Source organism: Hydractinia symbiolongicarpus, chromosome 10 (genome assembly GCF_029227915.1).
Source record: "Hydractinia symbiolongicarpus strain clone_291-10 chromosome 10, HSymV2.1, whole genome shotgun sequence".
NCBI classification, from domain to species: domain Eukaryota; kingdom Metazoa; phylum Cnidaria; class Hydrozoa; order Anthoathecata; family Hydractiniidae; genus Hydractinia; species Hydractinia symbiolongicarpus.
The window spans coordinates 17,489,074-17,515,947 of NC_079884.1; the positions used below are offsets into that span (position 1 = coordinate 17,489,074).

At 33.2% G+C, this 26,874-nt stretch overlaps 1 protein-coding gene across 4 annotated transcripts; it reads left to right on the top strand.

Moving 5' to 3' along the window:
• The first annotated feature begins 496 nt into the window (after positions 1 to 496).
• On the top strand, positions 497 to 26,662 carry LOC130613121 (putative RNA polymerase II subunit B1 CTD phosphatase rpap2). Of its 4 annotated transcripts, none has more exons than XM_057434446.1 (12): positions 497 to 578; positions 4,841 to 4,958; positions 5,723 to 5,821; positions 6,294 to 6,359; positions 6,561 to 6,646; positions 20,105 to 20,167; positions 20,243 to 20,299; positions 20,381 to 20,756; positions 24,001 to 24,080; positions 24,234 to 24,317; positions 24,428 to 24,496; positions 24,900 to 26,662. In XM_057434446.1, exons 1-12 carry the CDS (start codon positions 559 to 561, stop codon positions 25,195 to 25,197), a joined length of 1,416 nt encoding a protein of 471 aa, XP_057290429.1. In that variant the 5' UTR covers positions 497 to 558; the 3' UTR covers positions 25,198 to 26,662. The 4 variants fall into 4 exon arrangements, with proteins under 4 accessions (XP_057290429.1, XP_057290432.1, XP_057290430.1 ...); XM_057434449.1 differs by having other exon boundaries at positions 24,980 to 25,263; XM_057434447.1 differs by lacking the exon at positions 20,243 to 20,299.
• The last annotated feature ends 212 nt before the right edge of the window (positions 26,663 to 26,874 follow it).

Sequence of the window (26,874 nt, forward strand, 5' to 3'; positions counted from 1 at the left end):
CATTTTAAGCTACGCAGACCCAATTAGTAGGGCCCACGCTCTACTAGACAACTCCCGGCAACATCCAACGGCCCACACAGTGTGCCATCTCCCCAATTTCCCTCACATGGCTTGGGTTAACCCGGGGCTATGGTAACATTCACTCGCCCATGTTGAATCGCCGTCAAGAGGAATCGAACCCCGGTCTCCCGCACAGAGTACGAAAGCTATAACCACTAATCTACGGCGCCACAAACACACGCATCTGGTTTGGGCCCCCCTGATACCAAACCTGACATCCCCCCCCTTTCCCCAAACTCAAGTGTAGTTATGACATGAAACAAGAGAAATATACTTTTAACATTATCTGTCATTGTTGTTGTTTGCTTTCGTGTTGTTGCTTCAGAACCATAGCAATTAACATGTGTACAAAACCTAAACATGGTATTTCATTATAAAGTTTTAATATTTTTTATGAAACTGATTTTCACCATACAAAATTTGCAGCCTAGTAATGTATTTTTTTAAAATATTTTTTAGAATATTTAGTATTATTGAATTCAGTTAACTAAAAAAAAAATGACATCTAGAAAAAAAAGGTATGTTTTTTTAGCAAGATTTATTTTTTACCATAAAAGCTTGAGTATAGTTCTATATGTCTTTAGCTATCGGAACTTCAGAATAGGATTGTTTCACGTTTTATTTTTTTCATGATTTGTCTAATGTGATTTAGTAATTGGCTAGGGCAAGGTAAAATTTTCAGGTTATCTAGCTTGGTGGTGTGTTTAAATTCATTAAAAGAAATTGCATTTCAAGGCTCCTGTTGTTAAAATAAGTAAGTAAGTAAGTAAGTTATATTTGCCATCATTATAAAATCGTTAAAAATATTTACATAGAAAAAGAAATTGAAAACAAATAAATAAAATAATAAACTATATATAATATTAAAATGTATCATAAAAAATATAAAATAAAATTAAATGCAATTTTCCTGAGTGTTGATATGTTTGATGGCTGGATAACACAAAACAAGCCAAGGCGAGATTTCCATTGTGGTCCATTTCTACCCTTATAGAAAAAAAGATAAGCAAAACGAAAACGAAAGGATAATCAAAAGATCATATGAATTTAATTCACAAAATCATCTGAGTCCCTTCTCGTTATAACATCAAAATAGTGCTTTTTTAGGTTGTGTTTAAAACTGTTTGTAGTACTAGATCTTTTAAGACCCTCAGGAAGAGTATTCCATAAGGAGGGTCCAAGGTAGGAAAGACACTGTTGACCTTGGGATGTTTTTACACAAGATTGTTCAAGCCTCTGGAATGATGAACGAGTCGAAGCTTTTCTATAACTTGATGGAATAAATACATCAGACATGTACAGAGGACATTTTTTCTGAAAAAATTTATATGCATGCATGTTTACGCATACTTTAAACCTTTCGCCAACTGGTAGCCAATTTATTTCCTTAAAATCCGTAGCACCTACATGTGCTCTGCTACTTTTTTGTAAACAGAAGCGAACACATTTGTTTTGAGCAACCTGGAGCTTCTTTTTTAAAACTTTTGTCAGGTTTGGATACCACACAGTACTGGCATAGTCGAAATGTGGTTGAATTAAGAGTTACAAAGAAGTCGTCACAGATCCTTGTTCAAAAATGAGCTTTGACGATAAAGAAATTTAATTTTGCCATTAATTTTGTTAATCACATGTAAGGCCATTGACTCACCAGACAGTGATTGGTCAAAGATGCAACCAAGATATTCAACTTTCGTATGCTGCTTGATTTCTACTCCATTGTAGGAAATATTAAGTTTTTCTGCTTTTTTAATTTTTCCCCTGGAGGCAAAAAGAATAGACTTAGTTTTATCTTCACCAAAGTGTATGCTGAGTTTGTTGTCCACAAACCAATCACATAAATTACTGAAGTCTGTATTAAGAGCATTTTCCATCTCAGTTATGTCTTTGTGTTGAAATAAGAGACATGAATCATCTGCGTAGAGAAAAAGATCACATTGTACTAAAGCTTGTGGCATATCGTTTACATAAAGTAAGAACAGAAGTGGACCCAAGATAGAACCTTGGGGAACACCACATTCCAGTTTACCTGGATTAGATGATGAGTTATCTATTGACACACAAAATGTTCTGTTTGCAAGGTAAGACCTGAACCAAAGAATTACTTCATTTGAAAATCCAAGAGTTCCTAATTTTTCCAAAAGTATGGAGTGGTTGATGGTATCGAAAGCTTTTTGTAGGTCAATAAGGATCATACCAGACAGCAAGCCTGCATCAAAACCTTTTGAAATTTTGTCATGTATATATGATAGACAAAAATCTGTTGAATGACAGCTTCTAAAGCCAGACTGAAATTTAAATAATATATTGTTTTCGTCTAAGAAAGCTTGTGTTTGGTTATGGACCACTCTTTCAATAATTTTAGAAAAAAGAGGAAGCAAAGATATAGGGCGGTAATTCTTTGGATCAGTTCTTGATCCCTTCTTATATAGTGGCTTAAGTTTAGCTATCTTACATTCACTAGGGAAAGATGACAGTGAGATAGAAAGATTACATAATTGAGTTATTGGTCTGCAGAGAACATCAGCACCATCCTTCAAGAAAATTCCAGATATAGTATCAAGTCCTAGTGCTTTTGTTGTACTAGTATCATTCAGCAAATTCAGCACATCTTCTTCTAAGACTTGCTGAAAATTGAATATCTTGTTTCCAATGTTTAGCGATTTGTAATATGAGATGACAGCATTTATTCCAAACCTATTTGAGGGCTTAGGAAGATTTTGAAGCAGCCCATCTGCTAGACCAGAGAAAAAGTTCTTAAATATCTCTAGTTTTGATTTTGTATCAAAATGTAAGGCATCCTCATCCTTTAGACAATAGTTCGGATCTGACTTCTTTGAGTTGTCAAGTCCCATAGACTTTAGAGTCTTCCATAGTTCCTTAGGCTTGCCTGTGTTTTCTGTTATTTTGTTTTTATAGTATTCTTTTTTCTTTTTATTGATCAAATTTTGCACATTACTTTTTGCTTCATTCCAGAGGTCAGAATCAATTTGTAATTTTGACTTCTTAAACTTTTTAAAAAGTTTATCTCTAGTAGCAATCTTGTCTGCAATCTCACCATCAAACCATTCCTGGGAGTTGCATTTAATTCTGGCCTCTTTAGTAGGTGCTATAGTATCTATTACTGACATTAGTTTTGTCAAAAAATCAGAGTAGGCCAGATCAATGTCCGTGAACTCATTATAATTTGGAAAGTTTGTATCCCTTAGGAGACCCTGATACTGTTCCTTTGTGTAGTTTTTAAAAGATTGAAATTTGATATGTTTGTGGGTATTAAACTTGACTTTTTTGACTTTTCTGGTGCAGAAAATCATTTGGTGATCTGATAGTCCAACATTTAAAACTCCACTTTGAGAAACTTTACCAACACAATTTGTTAAAAAGTGGTCAATAACTGTTGCAGTAGCACAAGTTACCCTTGTAGGCTCAACAATCAATTGTTTAAGGCCATAAAGCGAACAAAATTCTACATATTGCTTTTGCAATCCAGAGACATGATCACTCTTAAGTGCTGTCTTATTCATTTTAAAAATACTTCTACCATTGAAATGATATCAATAAATTAAAATAAGGTTCTAACATCTTCATTTTTTTTTATCTTTTTCTGTACAAATGCAATTAAACAAAAATAATTTTTAATCTTCTGTTTCCAAACAAAAGGGCTGATGGTTGTATAGTTACAAAGATCTCGGATGTAGAGAGAAAACAAGAAAATATTGTCATAATAAAAATTTATTTTTTTAAAAATTGGAGGTGCAGTAATCTAAAAGTTTTAGTTGTCAGAGTAAATGCAAATTCAGAAATTTCTTGGCTATTTTTCTGATACATTGTATAACAGATGAGTGGTTATTTTCCAACAGCAGAAAAAATAACATAGGAGCTATTCCATGAATAATGAGATATAAGTAATATTTCAAATATTTTAACTAGGAAAGGTGGCAGGCACCATCCATTAATGTTTATACATTTTTTAACTAAATCTTAAAGTTTTAAAAAAGTCTTAAAAAAGTGAGAAAAACACATTTTTCATACGTAAGATTCGAAGGGCTTGCATGTTGGAAATCACCAGATTTTTCCTTATAATGGCAAAAACTTAATTTTTATGTATGCTTGTATAGTATCTTCTTTCTGAAATTTCAAAATATCCTTCTTAAGAAACTAATTTTCCAAAGACGAAAGTTATCACAGCCAGCTTCAAAGTGAAAAACTAAAAATTTTCGTTGATTTTATCAACTTTTTACATGTAAGGTCTGTTACAAAATCAGGAAAGTTATCACATTACAGCAGTTTGAAAACTAAATGTGGTTTAATACTTTCATATCTTCTTGTTTTAAAAAAAGTAGTTCAGTGGTGCAACTTGTTACTTTCTTTCATTTACCATGGTGAAATGGGTGATGACTGTATCAGTCCTATCAATAAGAAAATAACACCAGAGCTATAAATCGCTCCCCCAAAGGTACAATAATTTAAATTGGCTGAGCAATTTGAATAAATAGAATAAGATTATAAACGCATATTTTATCACAAAGTCTTTTTTATTTATGTTATGTTATCTTTTTTATATATTTTGGTTCTATTTTACTGTAAATAATAAGAAAGATAACATTGATTCAGCAAGAAAACTTTTTTTGGAATTGGGGAGCTAGTTTCTCATTTCTCAGAATTGGGCGAGCCTTTGGTGAACAAGAGCAATTTCTCTCCCCTTATTTATAGGCCTGCTGTATACAGTCATCACCCATATGGTCATAGCAAATGTTATATAATTGTATTTTTGTCATGGTAGTAAGACAGAGATTGAAGCAGAAATAAGACAGCATGTGGCTGCAGAGGAAAGAGCTTATCGTTGGGTTGAACACCTTGCCATGACTGAGTCAATATCTCAAGAAGAACTAAAGATAATGGTAGATATATAGTCTTTCAGTTTTATTTATAATGGTAGAATTTCATGAATGAGAAACTCAATAGTAGAATAATTCCTATTTATTGCCTGTATGGCTGAAGCATATAGTACGGCATTAGTGCAGTAAGTAAATTTTATAGCAACTCCTCAGATATTTTCCTTAAAAATCCCCTGTTCTGCCATCATCACATTCCTTTAATACTTATTTTACATTTAAGAATGTTGTCAGCCTCAATGTGAATATACTAAATATATTAGTCATGATGGTGACTGATAAAGTGTTTGTTTTTCAACTAATTTTGTAATGTATTTTGCAATACATTTTATACTCTTGTTTATATATGTTAACATGGCTTAACATGGAGATAACATGACTATTATGTGGCTACTATGTAAATGGGAAAAATTGCTGTCACATTTTATTCCAGTGTAAGCAAAACCTTTGTTTTTGCATTGCAACCATTTCTGATTTCACTGACACCAAATTTGGCTACAGGTGCTGTCCACAATATCTACATATTTCCATGGTTGTCTTTAATACTTGTTCAAAACTACTAATATCAGAATGCATTGAGATACGTTTTTACTAAATTGTAATATAAAGATTAAGACAGCATAAGTGAACCTTAAAATCTTTGAACGCCAATATTTGAGAAGGAAAAACAGTCTTTTTTAAAATTTTGAAATGACTTTTAATTTTTACAACATGCTTTGATACCATTTTAAATCTTGGGATACCTGTAACAACTTTCTTGTTTTTTGAAGGTGAATGAAATAACAATGTTACATTATCGTGATATTGCTGAAGAAAGAGCAGTCTCCAAATGGTGTGGATATCCTCTTTGTAATAATAAACTTCTAAAGGTGATCAGTTTTTCAATGTCAACCATGTCACTCATTTTTGAGCACTGGCCAGTTAGGGTCCGTTCTTCCGTCACAGCTTTGCTCTGGATCCGCTCATTACTTTTTTATAATTTTTTGCAAAGTTGCTTATTAATAAATGTTGAAAAGTGACATTTTTCGGTTATTTGAAAAATTTGGCCTAAAATTTACTTTTTTCTATAAATGGGTTAAAAATATCATTGCTTTATTGTTTATGCTCATATTTGATATTCGCGTTGTTTAGTCTTCTTTTATTTCTTTGGCACGCCTTATTCTGCTTTTTTATTTCTAATGCAATGAGCAAGAAGTGTCATCAGAATTTCTTTACTGTAAAGGCTTACATATATGTTATAAAGTTAAAAAAATTATGTAAGATACAGGTCGTAAAACATTGGTAGTGTTATTATGCCATCGTTTTTAAGACACAAACTAATTAATTCTTCTCTAAGTTTAGTTCAATAAACAAAAATATTCCATATCCACGTCTTCAAATAAAGTGTATGACTTGACAGAAAGGAAAGTATGGTTTGTTTGTTTGTTTTTTTGTTTGTTTGCATGCATGGACAAAAGGTTTGTTAGCAACTAATGACATTTGTCTTTGTAGTATATGAATATTTAGTGCATGTGTCTACCACTTGTAGCACTTTTTGCTTTCCATCAAAGCGGTTCACAGATATACCACCACTTTCGCTAAGGAATTAACCCATTAATTTTATCTTAGTGTTTCTGCAGTTCATTTTGCTTTAAAGCTAGCAAATTTGTTGAGGAACAGATACCACAATCTCCATTATGGTTGAGAAGTCTGAGGTATGCAGTTTAAAAACTCGTTAGAGGCGTTATTTTACTTCAAACCTATTTGATATTGGTTTCTTGTAGCTTTGGGGAGGGGGGGGGGGGGGGGGGGTATATGACCATATTTTGGCATGTTGTTTTGATTTCTGAATGATATAAATAATAGACATATCTTCCTATTTTTGCACATAAACAATATAACTGCTGCAAAAATCCCAAATGATCCAACATACTACGTATATCAGATTTATAATTGTGAAAATCGAGGAAAATTTTATATTCAAATGATCAGCATTTATATCATTTACCATTTCAGGAGGTTTACTATATGGTGGTTTTATGCAATTTCCAATAAGCTATGACGTTATCAACAGTTAAAGTCAAGATTTTGAAAATAAATAATAATTTGTCGTGGACACTTTTAACCCCCCCCCCCCCCCCTTTTATACCAAATAGGCCTGAACCTCATTACTTAGTTTATATTATTAAAAATCACTAAACTATAATCAAGTTGTGCTAGTAATTGCTTTAGCACAATTAACGACTAATTGTATGATTAAAAACTAACAAAAAGGAGTATGTCCAAGTCCGGCCCACCATGATGGCCATCTAGTTTTCCTGTAGTTACTACGAGTATAATTTATTGTTCAAACACAATCATGGGATTACTAGTTAATCACACCCTTCCTTCTTTTTTTGAATTTGATAAAAATCTGTAATCATTGACGACAGTAAAAAACTTTCAAATCAAAATTTCCAATGCAAATCATTGTACTGTTATACATTTCCATAAGTGAGAAAGTCACTGTATTGTAACATGGTGAATTTGCTTCTAGAATGGCTCAAGAGAATAGAAAATGTAGATTATAAGGCAGTAATTTTTTTTTCGATTAGACACTTTTCCCATAGAAAATGCCCATTATAGGATACATATTTAAATACTGGCAAACCTTATACATTCTTGGAAATTCCATTCTCATGACTAGACAAGTATGCTTTCCTTCCTCCAGTTTTTCTTTAACTTGATTTAATTCTTCTTCCCTGATAATATTGTTCTCTTTATGGATAGTGTTTAAATCATCCCTATCTTTTGGATACCAAACATGCAACATTTTTGCTTGTCGACGTAAATTTTTAGGTATTGCGGTATAAATCTGGGTAAGTAACCATAATGAATGATTTCTATGACGTCCAGATATGGCTAACTCAAGTAAGGGCTGTCTTTTCTTATCCAAACTGCCGTCTGCAATAATGTCATCAATCAGAAAGATTTTATATCTTATCTTTTATATCTATCAAGTTTTATATCTTGCACAGAAACGATTCATTTTCTTGATCCAATCATACAAACGGTCTTCTGGCTTAATTAAAATCACATAGGGGTCATTCCAAAACCACTTTGTATCTCTGTATGTTTTATTCCATCTCAACGTTGTACATATGATATTGATGAAATCAAAGAGTTCCTTATATTCAGTTTCTAAAAATTTAGCACACGTTCTGTTTTTCCACATCCAGCCGGACCAACAAATAACGCAGTGCGATGTTCTTTCATGTACTCCATTTAGTATAAGACAAATTCTCCATTTTTAATATTTAATTGTGCATCCGTTATTAGATATATGTAAGCATTAAGGTTTCCCGCCGTTTCTGCCTTCTTCTCTATCTGTAGGGTTATACCTTCACTAGCATTTTCTATTCTCCGTCCGGTTCCGTACAGATTATTTTCATCAATTGTCCTAAAATCTAGCCACAGCGCATACTTGTCAGTCAAGTAATCACCAATTTTCATATCAGTCGAAAAATCTTCAACGTCTTTCAGTTTACCTGATGCGAAGTAACAAGTAATTTCATCATATTGCTTAAAAGATTTCATTCCCTGAGCGTATAGTTGATTCGGCTTTCCTTCTACTATCACAGATACCTTTTTAATTTTAGGATTATAAAATCTGGTCGTATCCCTTTTGTATGGTTGTTCTTCTTCAAAAAGATCGAGTATACCTTTCAAACTTCTAGCGGGTGTGTTGAAGGACCAATTTCAAACGGAGTCACTTTTATTGACTTAACGATGTCTCAAAAGAAAGAACTATGACTTTTTGCCTCGTACCCTTTATACCTTTTGGTATTCATAAAGAATGTTCCGGATTTAGCTTTTGTCCAAATTCCATTATATTTATGGTAGATAAAAAAAATATTTTTTCATTGAACATGTAAGACAACATTTGTACCTGAAATGTCGGTTATTAATTCACCATTCTGGTCGTTAATACTTAACCATAGTCATAAGAAAAAAAGATAGTCTGGCGTCTCGGGGCCATTTCTATTGTTCTCGCTAATCATGTTGTCAAAATGGGGGTGGCCCGAGCGCCAATACACTAAAATCAGCAAGATGGCTGCCGCAGCCGAAGATTACTTTGGAGATGAAGATTTGGATGCTATTTTGTTGATACTTGAGGAGAATATTCTCGAAATAATACAGATTTTACTGGAGAGTTCGAGGGAATAGTTGATGAAATCAATGATGAGGTTCCTGCCGCAGGATTTCAGTGTGCTGAGTGCGAAAAAGTATGCAAAAGTCAACGTGGTTTAACCAGGCATTGTAATGTAAAACACGCACCCACAAATACTGATTCTGCCATTGCTTCGACATCACAAAATGTGAAAAAGACCCCTGAAGAGTTGCTACATCCTCTATACTTCAAGAAATATGTAAACGCTAGTGCATTGAAGCTAGCAAAGGATGAATGTTACTCTGAGAAAACACGTGAAGAATTTGATGGCTACACAGTGACACTTGATGAGGCAAATGCATCATATGCTTATGTTCGTGATGTAATTGGTCAATTCAAGGGAAATGCTGAGAAATTTTATCCAAAATTTTACAAATGTATATCAGCAGATGAAGTCATCTTTCAGAAATTATCACGGAAATGTTCAGTTCTACTTGGTTGTGAGGTAGCAAATCATGTCTTGGCTCATATCACAGGTTCTATTGTGAAAGAAAACACCGTTGAATTTCCGAAACCATGTTACAGTGCCAAGGAAATCAATATCATAAAATATTTGAGTGGTTATGTCTTTTCCACAATGTACAGGCGATTGAGACGTTCAAAAGCTACACAGAGTATGTTGGGTGTTCAATGTTTGAACATACTTATAGTTGGCAAGCAATCGGCCGATGAAAGTTGCGAAAGTGATGTCCTAATAAAAGCTAAGGATAGAGGCGGTCTATGGAGTGTTACCCCAGAAGTTCATGCAATATTTACCGAAGTCGAAACATCATTTCGCGAATCAACAGCTAATTTTGGTAGACAAATAGACAGCAAAAAAATGGTATCAAAACTTATGGAAAATTCATACATTTTGTGTAATTTCAATAAATTGAGAAATATTTCTGCTGAAAAAGTTGAAAAAGAAATAGCGTTGAATTTGTTGGATCACTTGATAACACTTTACATCCGTGTGCGAATGTTTTCTTTGGTGAAAGATAAAATTGAACTACATAAAATTGCCTCGAAAAAAAAGAAGACCAGATCACTTCGAACCGAGATAAAAAAATCATCTGTATCACTGGACAAAGGTCATTGAACCTCTTATACAAACTAATTAAACGGCTATTTTTATAGCCACACACTTGAAAAAAGCATTATTATGGCAAATGGCATATAAACTTTATATTTTAGAAGGATACTGTATCCCAGAATTTCATATCTATGGTAAGGCACTTATTTTTTATTGCTGTTGTATAGAAAAAATATGTTGAACTTCATCCCTATATATAGCAGATTTCGTGAATTTTGATTCTTTTCGCTTAAAATTTGGGAAGGAAGAAAATAATTTTTTCAATACAATGTTTCGCAAATGTTTTGAAAAGTCAAAATAATTTTTGGGGTTTTTCAGCTCTTGAAAGTTTATGTATCACACAAAAAAGATTTCTTCAATATTTTTCTAATTTTTCATTAATCGCTAAATTAAATCTCGTAAATTTCTGCCTAAAGTACTAAGATTACAGTAAAAAAAAAAATAAAGTAAGCTAATTTTATCATCGCCAAAAACCGTGAAACTGAAAAATTTGAAAACTTCAAAAAAATAAAGGCAAATAAAAATTTTTGAAAAAATACGTACCTTGCAAAAATAGTTCACATTGCAGCAACTTCATGAGCAAGATTAATACCAAAAATATGTTTTTTAAATGTGTGGCTATAAAAATAGCCGTTTAATTAGTTCGTTGTGTACAAGTTAGTTCTTTTTGTTTCTTTTACGGCATGGAACAGTCTCAACATCTATTGTAGCGAGTATAGGGTCATCATTGCGGCAGTTACCAGCTATCGGTCGAAATAATTTTGATGTACGAATTGTATTGTCGTTGTAACCAAAATCCCTAAGTGAAGGATTATCTTTACGGTGTCCAATTGACCGTTGCTGGCCAAAATAATTTTCAAGTGGATCTTGACAAAATCTTTCGGTAAATACCTAAGGTACATTTTGAGATAGCAAGTATTTTATGAGCTCAATACTGGAGTAAACGGTCAATTGAAGTCCCTCATAGGTTTGCCAAGAAATAAACATATTCGCTCTAGCATTATCGGGCATCATTTCGGTCAGCGATAGAAATTTTCCAGTCGGTGAAGTATTTTAAGAAGGTATCAATCAACCATGTGAAACGTTCATCATCAAGGTTTTCATATGGTTTTAGAAATGGTTTTTGTTTTCTGACACATTCCACAGAATTTCTGACATTCATACAGTCAAAAAATTTGTCCAACATTCTGCAATATGTGGACGTACCAATTGCATCCGGTGGACCATATGTCTGTAAAGCTTGAAATACAGATTCGCTCAACACTTGAGCTGCAAGTCGCACATTCATGACTGAAAAGGGTGTCAAAGAAATGTGTTCATTTGTAATTTTTGGTACCAAGTGTAACCCACAATCTAAATCATCATGAAAAAGCTTTGAGACCCTAACCCTAACCCTAACAATACTTCTGACCAGAAAAACCAAAACATGACTGGCTATATCTTCTGATTTTGATTTTGGTAAGGTGGCATAATTCAGTTCTGTGTCTCCCAGGTCAACAAAGCCAATTAAATCACCTGTGTGCTTGTCCCACACTAAATTCTCTTGGATTTTCATTTCGTCCATCAAAATTATACAATACTTTTCTATTTCTTGAAATTTAGAAACAATATTTGCGAGCTCTTTGATAACAGGTGGATTAAATCCTTGTTGAGGCCGGATGTAATTTTTGTAATCTCTTAAGCGTCTACGACTTGGCAAAATTAAAAAACCTGTTTTATTTTTTTCATCATATCTGATATCATCGTATACCGCGGGTGATTTTGCTGCCAAGGCCAGACAATATCGGATGATCATTGGATGATATCTCACTCCTTTTTTTGATGTTGATAAATAATTTTGTTGTTCTGCCCAAAATTTTTTCATAAAAGGTGTAATTTTACTTTGGTCTGCACCAGACATGATAGTCACAAGATCATCACCAAGAGTTTCAGGAACCGGTACAGATTTCTTATTTATTTCAACGCACAGTTGCTTGTTTTCATGTCTCAACTCTTGAACATAAAGTTTTACACGTTGCGGAGATGTCAATGTTATCGGTGCTTTTGGCTTGGCAGGAATGTTCATATTTGCACTTTTTCTTTTCAAACTAAGATCTTCCTTCTTCTCCACAAGAATACATTCAGCACATTTTTCAATTCCATTTTGTATCAACAGGTAACAATTTGTCGGCCGATACCACTTTGTTTGGAATAAAGGCGAAGAGGTGAATGATCCCATAAAGATTTTTGGTACGGTATGTTCCAAACAGCTAGCAGAAAATTTTTCTGACAGTCCAGGGCATAATGTTAATGATGAAACCAAAGAACATAAATTAGAAATAGTAACATTTTTCACAGATCTGTCATGATTTTCATATATTTCATGTTTCACGGGAACTGACCACAACAAAGCGCGTACTACAAAATCAAGGTGTTGATCAACATAAATCTCAAACTTTGGTACGGAATGAGTTTGATCATGGTGAAAAAAAAACATGCAACTTGTCGGCGGTGAAGATACTAGCCAACTGTTCAACTTCAAAGAACTCACACGATTTTTAAAATCATCAAATGATTTGTAATATGATGATGAAGTCTGTGTAGTTGATGCATATAAAAAAAGTTCCCTTTTATTTATTATTGTGGAAGCAGAATCACGAGGTTTGGTAATGGTGGAAGATGAAGGATTACTTTTTGTTGGTAAATTCAGTGTTGGTAAAACTCCTGGATTAAGGGTTGCTTTTGTATTATGTTTGTAGTACTCATCCTCCTTGAAATGACGTTGACAAATATGTAAATTACACTTTTTAATTTGACCACGAAGTGAATTATCGATCACGCGATCTTTAGTAATAATTGAGATTAGTTTATCCCTCCAATTCTTGTCGAAATCGCTTTTTCCAGCTGGCACTTTGAACAACGATAAACCCTTATACTCTGGTCGACGTGAGACTGAACAGCCGTATAGAAAAATTAGCACCAGGCATAACAACTTTCAACGTATCAAATAACAATTTCGAAGTAAATTTCCAAAATAAAACCAATGTTAGCAAACAAAACTTTCGATTTCCCTAACGAACATGCTAGAAAACCGCCTTTTTAGATTTTGATGCATTCGAGAGAATGGGCCCGAGTTTAGAAACGGCCACAAAACGATAGAACAATGGCCTATTGTTACTGTCCAGACTATCTTTTTTTCTTATGACTATGACTTAACGTCAATGAGTCGATAATACCATTTCTTAGCCTAATGTACATGGTGTTTCTGGGCTCAAATAGTGTGGTATCACCGTAATCTGAAATGTTAAAACTCAATAGAAGATTGCTGGGTTGTCCATCTATTAAATTATCGCTGTTATTGAGTTCGTTTAAAGATAATTAACTCCTATATGTACAGAGGTGTGGCACCCAAGGGCCAAAATATGCTGATATCAGCAGCAAATATCTGAAAATCATAAGGCAGAACCACATTTTTTCAAAATTACCCAGAGTTCCTCAACGTTGTCCGTCATTTTGGCTAGCGCTGAAACTTGTGACTGAGACGGGGTTGGAAGCTCAGGGATCGTGGCTTGAAACTAAAGACATGTAAAGAACTGCCATTTGTAGTGCAAGGGAAAGAAGAGGAATTCTTAAGTAATTTTTTTCATTGGATTTACAAGAATTTAAGGTACCCACAATGAGAAGTAAAGAACAGAAACGCCTTTCCGATGTCTGATGATGAGGGATGGTCACATCTGGATATTATTTATTTTTTGATTTTAAGCTACCTAGCCAGTACCATGCCAGCACTCCAGGGCACATTTGTTATTAAATAATTAAGTGATAAGGTACAAGAGCTAAATATATTACTTTAATGTAGCTAGCTGCACAAAAGATTTTTCAAGGCATTCTGTCATTTTAAATAAAAATAGCTAGGTAGTTATTTGGACCTCCCATAGCAGTGAACATTCAAACTGAAACCTGTATTTCATAAATAAATTTCTGCATATATAAATAATTTTGTAGATTTTCAGTTTTCTTTTCTGAAGTAACAAAATTTGGGAAAGTATAGCCAGAAGTAATATTCGCTTGAAGTGGGAAGACCTAAAGTCTTCAGGTTAAGACTTAGTAAAGCGTAAACTGTTTCACATGGAGGACACTTAGTGTATTGTGAAAATCCAGTGGAGCGCTTATAGCATTAAGAATATCTTTTTCATAAACCAACATTTACAGGACTTAAAGATAAGCCTATTGTTACTTCTGCAAAGCAAATACAGTTGTTTAGCATTTTTCATTTTGCATAAAAAGTTCCTGTGGATATTCAAAAATTGTGAGTGGAACCAGACTGGGCGATTAGTGCAAAGTAAACGTGTTGCAGATCCAGGTGGACAAAAAAATAACTTTCTAACCACTTTGTATTTATACGGCATAAAATTTAGATTATGTATTTAGCACTGTGCTTTAGAAGCACATTCCCACTTTCTCTGAGCTGGATAAGGTATTTGGTCCTAAACCAGGGACACATTTTATCTGTTTGAATTATTTTTAAGCCTGAGAATCACCAAAATTGATATTCTGTCAAAAAAAGTTTAGCGGCGTCTCCAAAAATGGCCAAAATTAAGAACTCAGAAACTATGATAGTATTAAAAAAAATTTTGGGTTGATTTCATCAAACTGGTCTAAAAACATGTAATACTAAGTTTCAAGTCATTATTTCAATTTTAATAAAGTAATAGGACTTTTACTTAGTATAGTTTTAGCATAGTTTTTCATACCGCTGACACAAAAATGACTGCAGGGACTAATCGGTTTGAAATTATTTATAATATTTTAATAACAAACTTTTTCTCTTGATGTGTTTTTATTTTCCTGCAAAAAGAATGAAAAAGTTACTGTGAGACATGGGTTTTAAATCTCAAAAATTTCCTGCGAGAAATTTGAAAACTAATGAATGACAAAATCGCAAAAGTTTACCTTCAAATTTTTAATTTTTGTTAATGTAAAAGTAATCCACATGAAAAAAGTTTATGATGCTTTTTATGAAGAAATCTTCCATATTAGCCATATGGGGTAACTTGATGAACAATGCATTTTCCTGCAGGTGTTCTCAAATATGTGTAGTATAATCTTAAAAAATGTAATGTAATTTTCCTCTTTAAGTTTTGACTTTTAACCCAGCTAAAAAGCTCAGCCTTGTCCTTTCATGCTTAGTCTAGCTAGCTATAGCGAAAAAGTTTAATATTCAAACTTGACCTTTTTTACTGAGTATTAAGTAATAAATGCTAGTTTAATCCTAAATGCAACTATAGTAGCTAAGCTACCTGTAAGAACAACATCAAACAACATCGAGGTTGTTCTCTTTTGTAAACAAACCCATTGGTATTTTTTTAATAAGTACCAAATTTTATGTGTTTATTTCTTGCGCTTATGAGTGTAAGTGCCCTGTAAGTGCCCTGTACGTAAGTCCTAAAAATTTATGTCATTGGCTCACTCTTTACAAATGACACCACGCAACAAAGGAAAACCATGCTTTGCTATTTCCCGTAACCTATACCGAGATTTGGTTGTGATATATATCAGAATTAATTGTCTTTAATGAAAAGTTCATCTCGGTCAATGCTCCTTATTTGTTGGATTTCTTAATAGCTTTTGTTTGTAATAATTGAGAATTCAGCTCCACATTTCCAGATAAAAAACCCTGTAATACTTGTATAAATTTGTTTAGGGACAATTTTATCCCCTTTCGCCGCACCCACAAAAACAGTAAGTTTTGTGTCACTTCTAAACTCATACGTCACATTGTCTTGAAATATGCTGACGATAGCTATTTCTTTTGAACCGCCGGTAATCGGATATAATAAATGAATAGTCTTCTATTTACAATATATTAAGGGCCTAGATTTGACGAATCAAACAATTATAGTAAATAGTGGTACGAACGAGGGGTTTGATGTTACTTTCCCAACATATTTACCGAGTATGAAATGAAAGAGGATGATCACAAATTAGAACTATGGAATAATCATCCCTTTAAATTATGGCAAACGCAATTAAACTTTGCTGTCTGGTGTGCGTCGAGTGCTTGTTGTGTTAGTTCTCAACATTTATTGAACGATGTTCACCCCCTGATGAGGTCTGTTTATAGGTTTCATGTTTATTATCACATTCGGCGAATCTTTAAAAAGCTTGTATTATCATTGCCTTTTGAAAGCGGCTTAAACAAATGTGATAACCCATACTCATCTTTCATGAGTCCAATGACTTTTTTATTCAACCCGATAGTGCCTGTTATCATCTTCATCATACACAGAAGTATCAAATCTACTTTCAACATCATAAGCAATATCTTTATAAAAATCGTCCGTCCGTGATATGATACACGAGACTATCTGTATCCATATAGCATAGTTTCATCTTGTTTCCATATTTGAGCTTCATGTAATCATAATGAAATTCATACATGACGATTGTGCTCAAATGCAAAATGGTAGGCCCCAAAAAATCGGTTTGTTTAATACAACCTTGATCTTTTGCATTTCAATTCCCATAAACGTTTCACTAAAATAAATAGCGCTTTTAAAATGGGTTTCATAACATATTTACAATATTGCTGTTTATTCGTAGCTAATTTAATATCTTTATGTTTTCTGATATTTTCCATGGTTTTTCCAAACACGCTATTATTCATTAACTTGAAAAAGTCTTTTTCAAACTCGTTTTTAGCTTGCGTTCTTAATTGCGTATTAAAATCAATATAGGGTTTTAGCCAAGCACTTTGATCAAATTCAACTGCTCTATGAACTTTTCCTAAAATCAATTCATGTTTTAAAGCTTCATCAAGAGCTCTAATGTGTATGATAAAATTTTTCTTATCCGATAAACACGGAGCAAGTTTTTCAACCTTGTTAATTTTTTGTTCAGGCATATAGGGTAAATCGTCATGTTCATCGTGAAGTTCTTTCGGGTATTTTACATCAACTTGTAAAATATATCCCTTATCACCATTTTCATTTGATAACTGACTAATTGTTTCAGTTGTAAGACTATCAGGATCCCTACATCAATGAAAATTACCGACTGGTAACTTTTGAATCATAGCCCATCCATATAAATTATTCGTATCCAAATTTTGTAAATATGTACTTTTTTTATTAGGATTATATTTATCACCCATGTATTTATTATTCGATTTCGCGTATCGTTGAACAGCTTGAACCAATCCCCCTCTGATGCCGTATTCCATAAAGATAAACATATCAGTTAACAAATCCAATTCTATTCCTGTCTTTTTCAAACACTGGAGAGGTGTAAAAGTGACATGATCTAATTGGTAATGTTCCATACACGTTTCGCGAAACGTTTCAAATACATCGGCCAGTAACAGGACGTCTGTCCTCAAGTACGTATCGTGTTAATCTCCAAGTGTTACTCCAATCTCATCATGTTCAGGCGTTATCCTATTCCATGCGTGTTGAGCGAATTTATAATCCCGATCGCTGATGCCCGTCATGTACAACTTGCTATAAAAGGCTTCCTTGGGTGGTAATTGTGTTTCATTAAATTTATCAAAACCATCTATATATTCATAAGGGTAAACGCCTTTTCTTCTCATTAAGCAGAAAGCATCATCTAACTGATAAAATGATCTTAAATTTTTACATTGATCATCAGTTAGATTTTTAGACAATCTATCCAAACTGGAGGCCATAAATCTAAACGAATCAATAAATCTCAATTGAATCTTCTTATCTTTAATTTTACCATGTTTATCTACATATTCACCAACTTTGACGTCCAAACTAAATGAAATGTATTTTTCTTTGTTTTCAGCGATAGCTTTCAAATTGCTAGAACCGTATTGTTTAGCTAGTTCTTTAATAAACAGATAAGCATCATAACCGCTTAAATTATGAAACACGATTGGAATGTACGATGGAATTTTGAATTTAAGATTACAATTTCTATGGGAAGGCTCTCGATATCTACCAGTGATCTCTAACTTTGATATTTTCGCCATCTTTATCAAATCCTTTTTAACAAATATGAGATTATCGCGCCTTGTTAAAATTATCCTGTTAAATTATTATCTTGTTAAAAAATGCATTCTCATTAGATTTTTCTTTCATTAATTCTATATCTTCGGAATGTATTATCAAAAGCCTTTAGTATAGGAACAAAAGCTTCCTCTTCCTCTTCTTGTTTTTGTTCTATTTCTACATCTTCTTTAGTATTGTACAAAGTCATGATTTTATTTTTTATGCTCGAAAAAAGGTCACTCGCTTTTTTTTAATCGTTTTAGGGACGTGGGTTACTTACCAGTCATACCATTCATTTAACATGCCCTTTACCTGAGGTCTGATTTTAGACTGCTCCAGCTGTTCGAATAAATCCAGCTCTTCCTGGTTAGGAATAATCTTTACAGGACAGACGGGAGCATATTTTTTAGTTTTTGGTGGGCGAGCTGGAGCAGGAGCAGTCCCGTCGGGCTTAACCTGTTTAATGGGTTTGTCAGACCTAATCGGTCCAGGGGCTGGAATAGGTTTCTTTTACCTATTGCGTCTAGGGTCTGGAATAGGTTTCTTGTACCTATTCGGTCTAGGAGCTGGTTTGGGAGCAGGAATAGACCCGGCAGACTTAACCTGTCTGGGTTTAACGACAGTTAATTTAACCTGTCTGGGAACATGAGCAGGCATACGATCACTCGCTTGTAATATTTCAATCAACTCGGCTTTTCTAAGTGTTGAATAGCCTTTAATTCTACAACTTTTAGATTCCTGAATCTCATTTATCTTATTATGTATAATATCTTTAAGTCATTTTTTTGTCATTTTTTATTATATAAATATATTTTTTATATGTAAATATGTATCCTATAATGGGCATTTTCTATGGGAAAAAAGTGTCTAATCGAGAAAAAAAATTTACTGCCCTATAATCTACATTTGTTTTTCTCTGCTCAAATACTGCCCTTTAGTTTAAAATTATTGGTCTAATCTGCAAACACATTCAAAAGTGTATAAATTTACGAAAAAACTAAAGTTTACCCGCTGAAACTGAATATGCTCGTATTTTGGCTATTTCTACACTCTACGTTTTTAATCAAACAAACGTCTGGTAGATCAAGAGTCCTTATTATCTTTGTTATCGTCATTGTTTTTGCTGTCTGTCATCGTTACCATTGTCGTTGTTACCACTTTCGTTACCATTGTCGTCGTTACCACTATCGCCACCATTATCCTCTTTACCATTTGTTACCATTTTTGTCAAGATTGTCGTCGTACCCATTATTGTCAAGATTGTCGTCGTTACCATTTTCAGCACCATTATCTTCGTTGCCGTTTGTTACCTATTTTTTAACATTATCATTGTAATCCTATTCTTGTCAATATTATCATTGTAATCACTATTCTTGTCAACATTATCATTGTAATCACTATTCTTGTCAATATTATCATTGTAATCCTATTCTTGTCAACATTATCATTGTAATCACTATTCTTGTCAATATTATCATTGTAATCACTATTCTTGTCAACATTATCATTGTAATCTTATTTTTGTCAACATTATCATTGTAATCACCATTCTTGTCAATATTATCATTGTAATCCTATTCTTGTCAATATTATCATTGTAATCACTATTCTTGTCAATATTATCATTGTAATCACTATTCTTGTCAACATTATCATTGTAATCACTATTCTTGTCAATATTATCATTGTAATCACTATTTTTGTCAACATTATCATTGTAATCACTATTCTTGTCAATATTATCATTGTATTCCTATTCTTGTCAACATTATCATTGTAATCACTATTCTTGTCAATATTATCATTGTAATCCTATTCTTGTCAACATTATCATTGTAATCCTATTTTTGTTAACATTATCATTGTAATCTTATTTTTGAATGTTTTTGGTTTGTAGTGATAGTGAAAAGGTACAGATTTTGTCAACAGAAATGAAAGCACCGTCTAATATTTACGACAGGTAAGATTTCTAAATACACATGATACAAAATAATGGAGGTTTTGTGTTATCGAAACATTTTTTAAATAATTTTAGTCACGAAGTATCGTTTGGAATTGAAAAACTTAATTTGGACAATATTGAAAGAGAATGGTTTGTTCATTTTTAAATTTTTAGATATTTAATTATTTTACTTTCTTTATGTTTTTATTTTCTTATTTTTACATCTTGTAGTGAGGATGCTGATGCTGTTGACAACGACTGGAATGAGGTTGAATCCAGAAAAGTTTTTGTTGTAGAAAAGGAAGACCAAATTGTACCACGTAAAACATTATTAACAGAAACGTCGCCCAAAAAAAAAGTTGAAGAAATCGACGTAGTTGAAGAAATAAAAAAGCTATATCTAATCCTTACGGCTTGGTGTAACGCGAACACGTACACTTTTCTGAAACGGTGTAAAGAGGATAATGATGATGAGAATTTCGAAACAAAGAGAAAACGTGATAGTAAAAGACAATTTCAAGAAGAAGCTATAAATTTTTTATCAAAAAATCCAGAATGGGCAATAGAGTCAGAAACCTCAAATAAAACAAGGGATAATAAAAAACAGGTATACCCCACTGTAGACCACTCGATTATGTCAATAAAATTACCTGTACAAACATGTCTGTCAACCTCTGTGTCGTATAAACATTCTCTTTTTATAAGAATCAAGGTGTATTTCAACACGTAACTGTGTGTATGAAGACTACGTTTGGAAATATTGGTGTTTTTTATTCCATGCAGAATTTTTGACAGAGAAAAAGTTACATATTTTTGGGGACATTTTTTGAAATATGTGTCCAATTTTTTCAGACAATTTTGTACAATTTACAAACCACAACAAATAACGTCAGAAAACAGATTTTCATTAATAGCTCCCGTTCTACTGCATCATATTTTACTGCATCTAAAATGTTCAGATTTTATGCACTGATAGGCGTGGACAAAATCTAACTATCAGAATTCCAACAAAATTGCGTCATTCAAAAATACATTCTGCTCCATTTAACAGAGCAGAATATATTTTTGCGTTTTGTTCCATAAATTTGCTTTCGGTCATTGCATCATATCAAAATTATAAAAAAAGAAAGATGTTAATGTAGCAAATAGATTCTGCAATTTCAACACAAAATATTAGTCTTAACTGTTTTTATGACCTGGTCTGTATTCTTCACTTTTGGGTATGGTGCACTATGGTCATCGAGTACTAATGTGTTATTTTGCCGTTTTTTGATAATGTTTTTATTCTGTATTATGGCCGACTTTAAAACACCTACTAGCTTTGTAGCTGATGTCAAATTTCAATTTTATGACAACCTGCATGTGTAATTTGCAGACCAAAATAGATTCAACGACTTTGAACCTAAAATTTCCTGTTGTAGCTGGAATGAAATCAGCTTTGGTGAATAGAGTTTCTATGTATATTGTTCCTATTTTGAACATATTCCTATGAGATGTATTTTTAAGTCGAAATTCAGTAGATTATTACAGTCTTTATCATATTCCCACGAGGCTAAGAGATCATTGCTCTGCTTTACTGTAAAATTTTATGTTACATGGTTTTACTTATTTTTATGTTCTTTCTTATGAAACCAAACAAAAATTAACATGACAGAAGGTTTCATATGCAATTGTAGCGAACCCGTTTATGACTTGGTGGAAAATCAATCTCCCTCCTCAATTGAAACTTGACTGGCTAAAACTCGTGAAAGAGACGCATTTACAGATGTTGGTGTACAGAGCTTTGTTGTACGTACTGATGGCTCAACTGGTGAAGTAAAAATTATTCCATATTCTTACAGAAACATTGGCCCAGAGCTATTTTGAAAAATATAAATTCTGCTTAAGTTTTTCGAAATAAATTTTATTTAAATAAAGTCATTTATGTTTTCATTTCAGATATCATCGAACAGCGTTTTGCTGAAGCTAAACAAGACAAAGAGGCAACAAAAGTCAAAAGAAAAACCGGAAGACCTTCAACATCACCTTTTCAGAACGATTCTGAATAGCTGAAAACAAGATCAAAAGCAGAACCGTACTTGAAAAAATTTGTCAACAACCTGAAGGTAGATTGCGCCGAGGGGAATTTAAAACAACTAGGAAGCATGTTTATTTACTATCACAGCAGAATTAAGAAGCCGTTAAATTTCATTTCTGATTTGAACAATGGGGTCAACTATGGCATGGCCGTGGTGAACAGAATCAACATCAAAAAGGCCTAAATTAAAAACTGCTCAGATTTTTCCAAAGTTTTTATCGAGAATTTCTTGACCAGTGTTTTGGTTAAGATGAAGTACGAATTATATTCGACCGCTACGTGAAAGGCTCATTGATAACTCAAACACTGATTGGCAGAACAGGCCGTCTATCCACTGTGTACCGTGTAAACGATGATTGGTGACTTAACCAAAACTTTTCTTTCTGCAATCGAAAGCATCGAATTGACAGGTTAATTGAGCAAAAACTTGCAACCGTTGTAGCTCAAAGATCGATGCGATATGTAACAGTTCACGATTCTCTAGAGGCGATAATAAAATTAATGTCATGTGGATGCAAAACTAGATGCAACACCAATTGATGCAGATGTCGTAAAAACAGTCATCTTTGCATAGAAATGTGTTAATGAAAAGATTGTAAAAACAATGAAGAGGAATCGGACACATCTACTGCAACATCTAGAACTTGTCACGACTAGCGACTGTTTTAAATTCAGGCATTTTGCCGAATTAGAAGTACCTGCAATGAAGGTAGAATAATCAGTAGTACTCGATGACCATATAGCGCATGATACCCAAAAGTAAAAAATACATACCAGGTCATAAAAACAGTTAGGATCAATATTATTAGGATCTTTCTTTTACTATAATTTTGATATGACCAAAAGCAAATTTACAGACCAAAACTTAAAAATACATTCTGTTCTGCAAAATGTACAAAAATGAAGCCATTTTTTTGAAATTCTTAGATTTTGAAAATCTTAGATTTTTTTAACGTTTTAGATGCAGTAGAAGATGATGCAGTAAAACGGGAGTTATTAAGGAAAATTCGTTTTATGACGTCATTATTTTCTGGTCTGTAAATTGTACAAAAAGTTTCCGAAATAATTAAACACATTTTCAAAAAATCTCCAATACCCTAAAGATTCCAAAAACATATAATTCCTACCTGACTAAGGGGCCATTTGCATGTGAAATATCATCCCGGGATAAGTTTCGTCCCGGGACGAGTTTACCTCTGTCTCTAGTGGAAATCCTCAGAACGTTTACACGTTTCAGGCAGGATGAATTATCCCGAAATGTGATCAAGAAAAAAATGCATGTAAACACTAATTTATTTCGTCTGAGAATGAAATCAGAAAGAAAACACGTGTAAACACATTTTTCATCCCAGGATGAGAATGCTAATGTACGCTTTTTCACATTCTTTAAACAGCGAAGAAAACACTTTGGTTTTAACTTCTTTTGTTAATCTATATACATTCAAAGTTTTTTATTTTCTTTAATGAAAATAAATTTCATGATAAATTTATACCAGTTTAACCATTATTGGATCATTATTTATAAGTCTTAAGTTTTTTCCCTCGCGCTTCATCGTTGTGCGTTTCTTGTTGACATTTGTTCTCGCTTTTAAAAAACTTCGAATTATCATACGCAAAGTCAGCAAAATTAATGTTGCATCGCGGGATGAGGCTAATGTGTAAATACTTTTTCCCTTCATCCCGGGACGAGATTTAATCCCGCCTGCGTGTAAACGTGGTTTAAGTGCTTAAAAGAAGAATTATTCGAAAATATTCTGGTATTTTACTTTCATAGAAAAACATGCTGCCACCAATAGATGCACAAGCGCAACACACCATTAGGAGAAGAATCGTTAAAGGAAAGATACAATTAGTGTATGTGTATTTGTTTCCTTTTTTATTTCTTTAGAATATCTGACAAATATCCTGCATGTGCTGTTGGAATCTTGGATTGGCTAAGAAATAGCTTTTGATGTATAGGCTGGATTATTTTTGCTTGTGATTTTATGTTTGCATGTTTATCTTTAGTTTGAACAAACTGTCACAAGTGCTACATCTTACCAACTCGCAAATCAGCGATAGTGGTTTTTACGCTTTTGTTAATACTTTTAGGTATGATCTTGTGTGCTATTTTAAATGAATTGAGATATTAATCCCTTTTAAATGTTATACGAGTGCTGAAACTCCAATATTCGGAAGTAGGCTTATTTGTAATTTTTTAGATTCACCAATCGGAATATCGTGTTAAAGGCAAAGCAATGGGTGTTAATGACGTTGTTGCTTTTACGAATGTGAGTAGTTTGTGGCTTTTTGTTGCCACCTCAGAACGCCCTTGCGTCACCCCATGCATGCGTCTTTTCGTCATGCTTAATGTGTTTAATTCTTACTTTAACACGCCCTATTACTGAATTGCACTCTTTTGTTAATTACAACAGAAACTAAAACTAAAATCCTTAAGTTTACATAGTGGGCTTGTCAACTTGGAGGACAAAAATTAAGATTAAGGCAGAAATCAAGACAGAGTGGTGGCGCATGCTTTCTTTTATCTTTTACGTTCTGTACAAATTTTTAAAAAGTTCGTGCTAAATATTTAGTAGAAAGCCATCAAATCTATGTAATTTGATCAAAAACATTTTTCTTTCTTTTTTGCTGCGGCAAAGTTTATCAGTACTAAAGATGACAGCTATTTTTTAGATATTCTTACGCCGCGGATAAATTTATAGTTGAGTTTTCAAATCATGTGGATAATGTGAGCAAGTTTCTTTTGCGTGAAGGTATGAGAGAGTATGCTCCGATTGATGAAACATCGCGTCTGTTTATCAAAGAATTTTTATTTCATGATGAAAGTGATGAAGAGCTGAACACTGAGGAGGTGAAGAACGCAATTAAAAATAATGAGGATGGAGATGCAATAACGGATAACAACTTTTTGTTTGGTGGTGACGACATTGATGTTGAATTAAAGGAGAATGAAATGGAAGATCTGGACTAAGAAGACCTCATTTTTAGCTTTTAGTTCTTTGTAATTAGATTTAGCTAGAATTGTTACACAGTGTGATTCAACTTTTTTTCTGTGAACAATCCTTTGGAGTTTCTGAGTTTCTGTTTCACGTTGTTCTTAAGAACGCCTAAATTTAAGCTAAGGCTTGATGTTTTTTTACACTTCGCCGGCCTCAAATGTTATTTATGTACTTCCAAAAAGTTGCGAAACTGATACTCATTGTTTGTATATTTCATTAATATTTTGTATATTTCATAAATATATTTCGAAAACTTGTTGTAGAAAATGTATATTCGTAAAAAAATAGAAATACAGTTAACTCCCGGTAACTCGAACCTCCAAGGGACCAGAGAAAACAATTCAACTTTAACGAATGTTCGACTTAAGCGAAGCTCCTATTAATTCGGACTTAGACAAAAATGAGATATTAGTTCGAGTTAAGGCGATTTGGTGGACATTTTAAAAAAACAGAACTTATAATTTAAAAGAGGACTGTAACTTGTAAGGAAGTAACTTTTGTTACTTGCAAGAATGTATTATTTTAACCCTAACCTTTTTTTCTTCAGCCTTCTCCAGCCATTTATCAGACGCAGCAAAACTTTCAGCAAATTGAAGAGCCTTCTCTTTTATCATATTGCCATCAAAAAGAACATTTTGTCTCCTTTGTAAATATAACCATTTAAGAAAAGCTTTTTCAAAATTTCTAGCTACATTACATACCAGTATTCATTTTTCGAACATTAATTTTGTACTTGACACTAAAAAGTTCGAGTTATCCGAAGAAATTACCAAGGGGGGGAACAAAAAATGGTTCGAGAAAACGGATGTTCGATTTATCCGGAGTTCAAGTTAACGAGTAGTTTTTATAGGGAAGTATTAGGAAATGTCCAGGGGACAGTATAAAGCAGTTAGAGATAATAAAAGTTCGAGTTAATCGATGTTTGAGTTACCGGGAGTCTACTGTACTTCAGAAACACTTTTAGTAATTTTAATGTGTAATTGCTGACTCGCATTATTTTGAACTCTTTGAAAATCTCACCCTCAACGTTCTTATAGAATAGGTTCTTATAAAACGAAAAAACTTGTAAACACAGCTACGGAACTGAAATTATACTTGTCAGGCGCAGATATAGAGATTTAAACAAGTTAGTCCATTTTTTCACAAAATTGGGCGTTGAAGGGCGTTATTAAACGCCAAAAAAGCATTTATAAAATGCATGAAAAGCCAGGATGAGGAAAATGAAGCAGAAACAAGGGTCTATATATACGCAATTTTTATGAAATTGTTAGAAGCCAGTTGTTTCATACACACACCGTTGAAGGAGTCAAATTTTTCTGTACGCTAACAATGGAATCTTTGAGCATTTTTAACCCTTCAGGACTTTATTCAAAGAAATACAAATTTTGTAACCATCTTCACGCTGGAGAGCATATTTCAATAGATTTCTGGTCAACAGCCGAATCTCTTATAATAATACAGAGACTGTGTCTGTTTGTAACAGGCAAAGTGGATGTCTTTATTTACCTTTGATATCGCCGAAAAAGTTATGTCTAATATGTTAAATTTTTTGACGTTAGGGCGCGACGAAAATAACACTACTTTAACGTCAATATCTATATTAAATTAATGAAGACATTACAGTGCAGCTAAAATTTTAAGGTCAAATA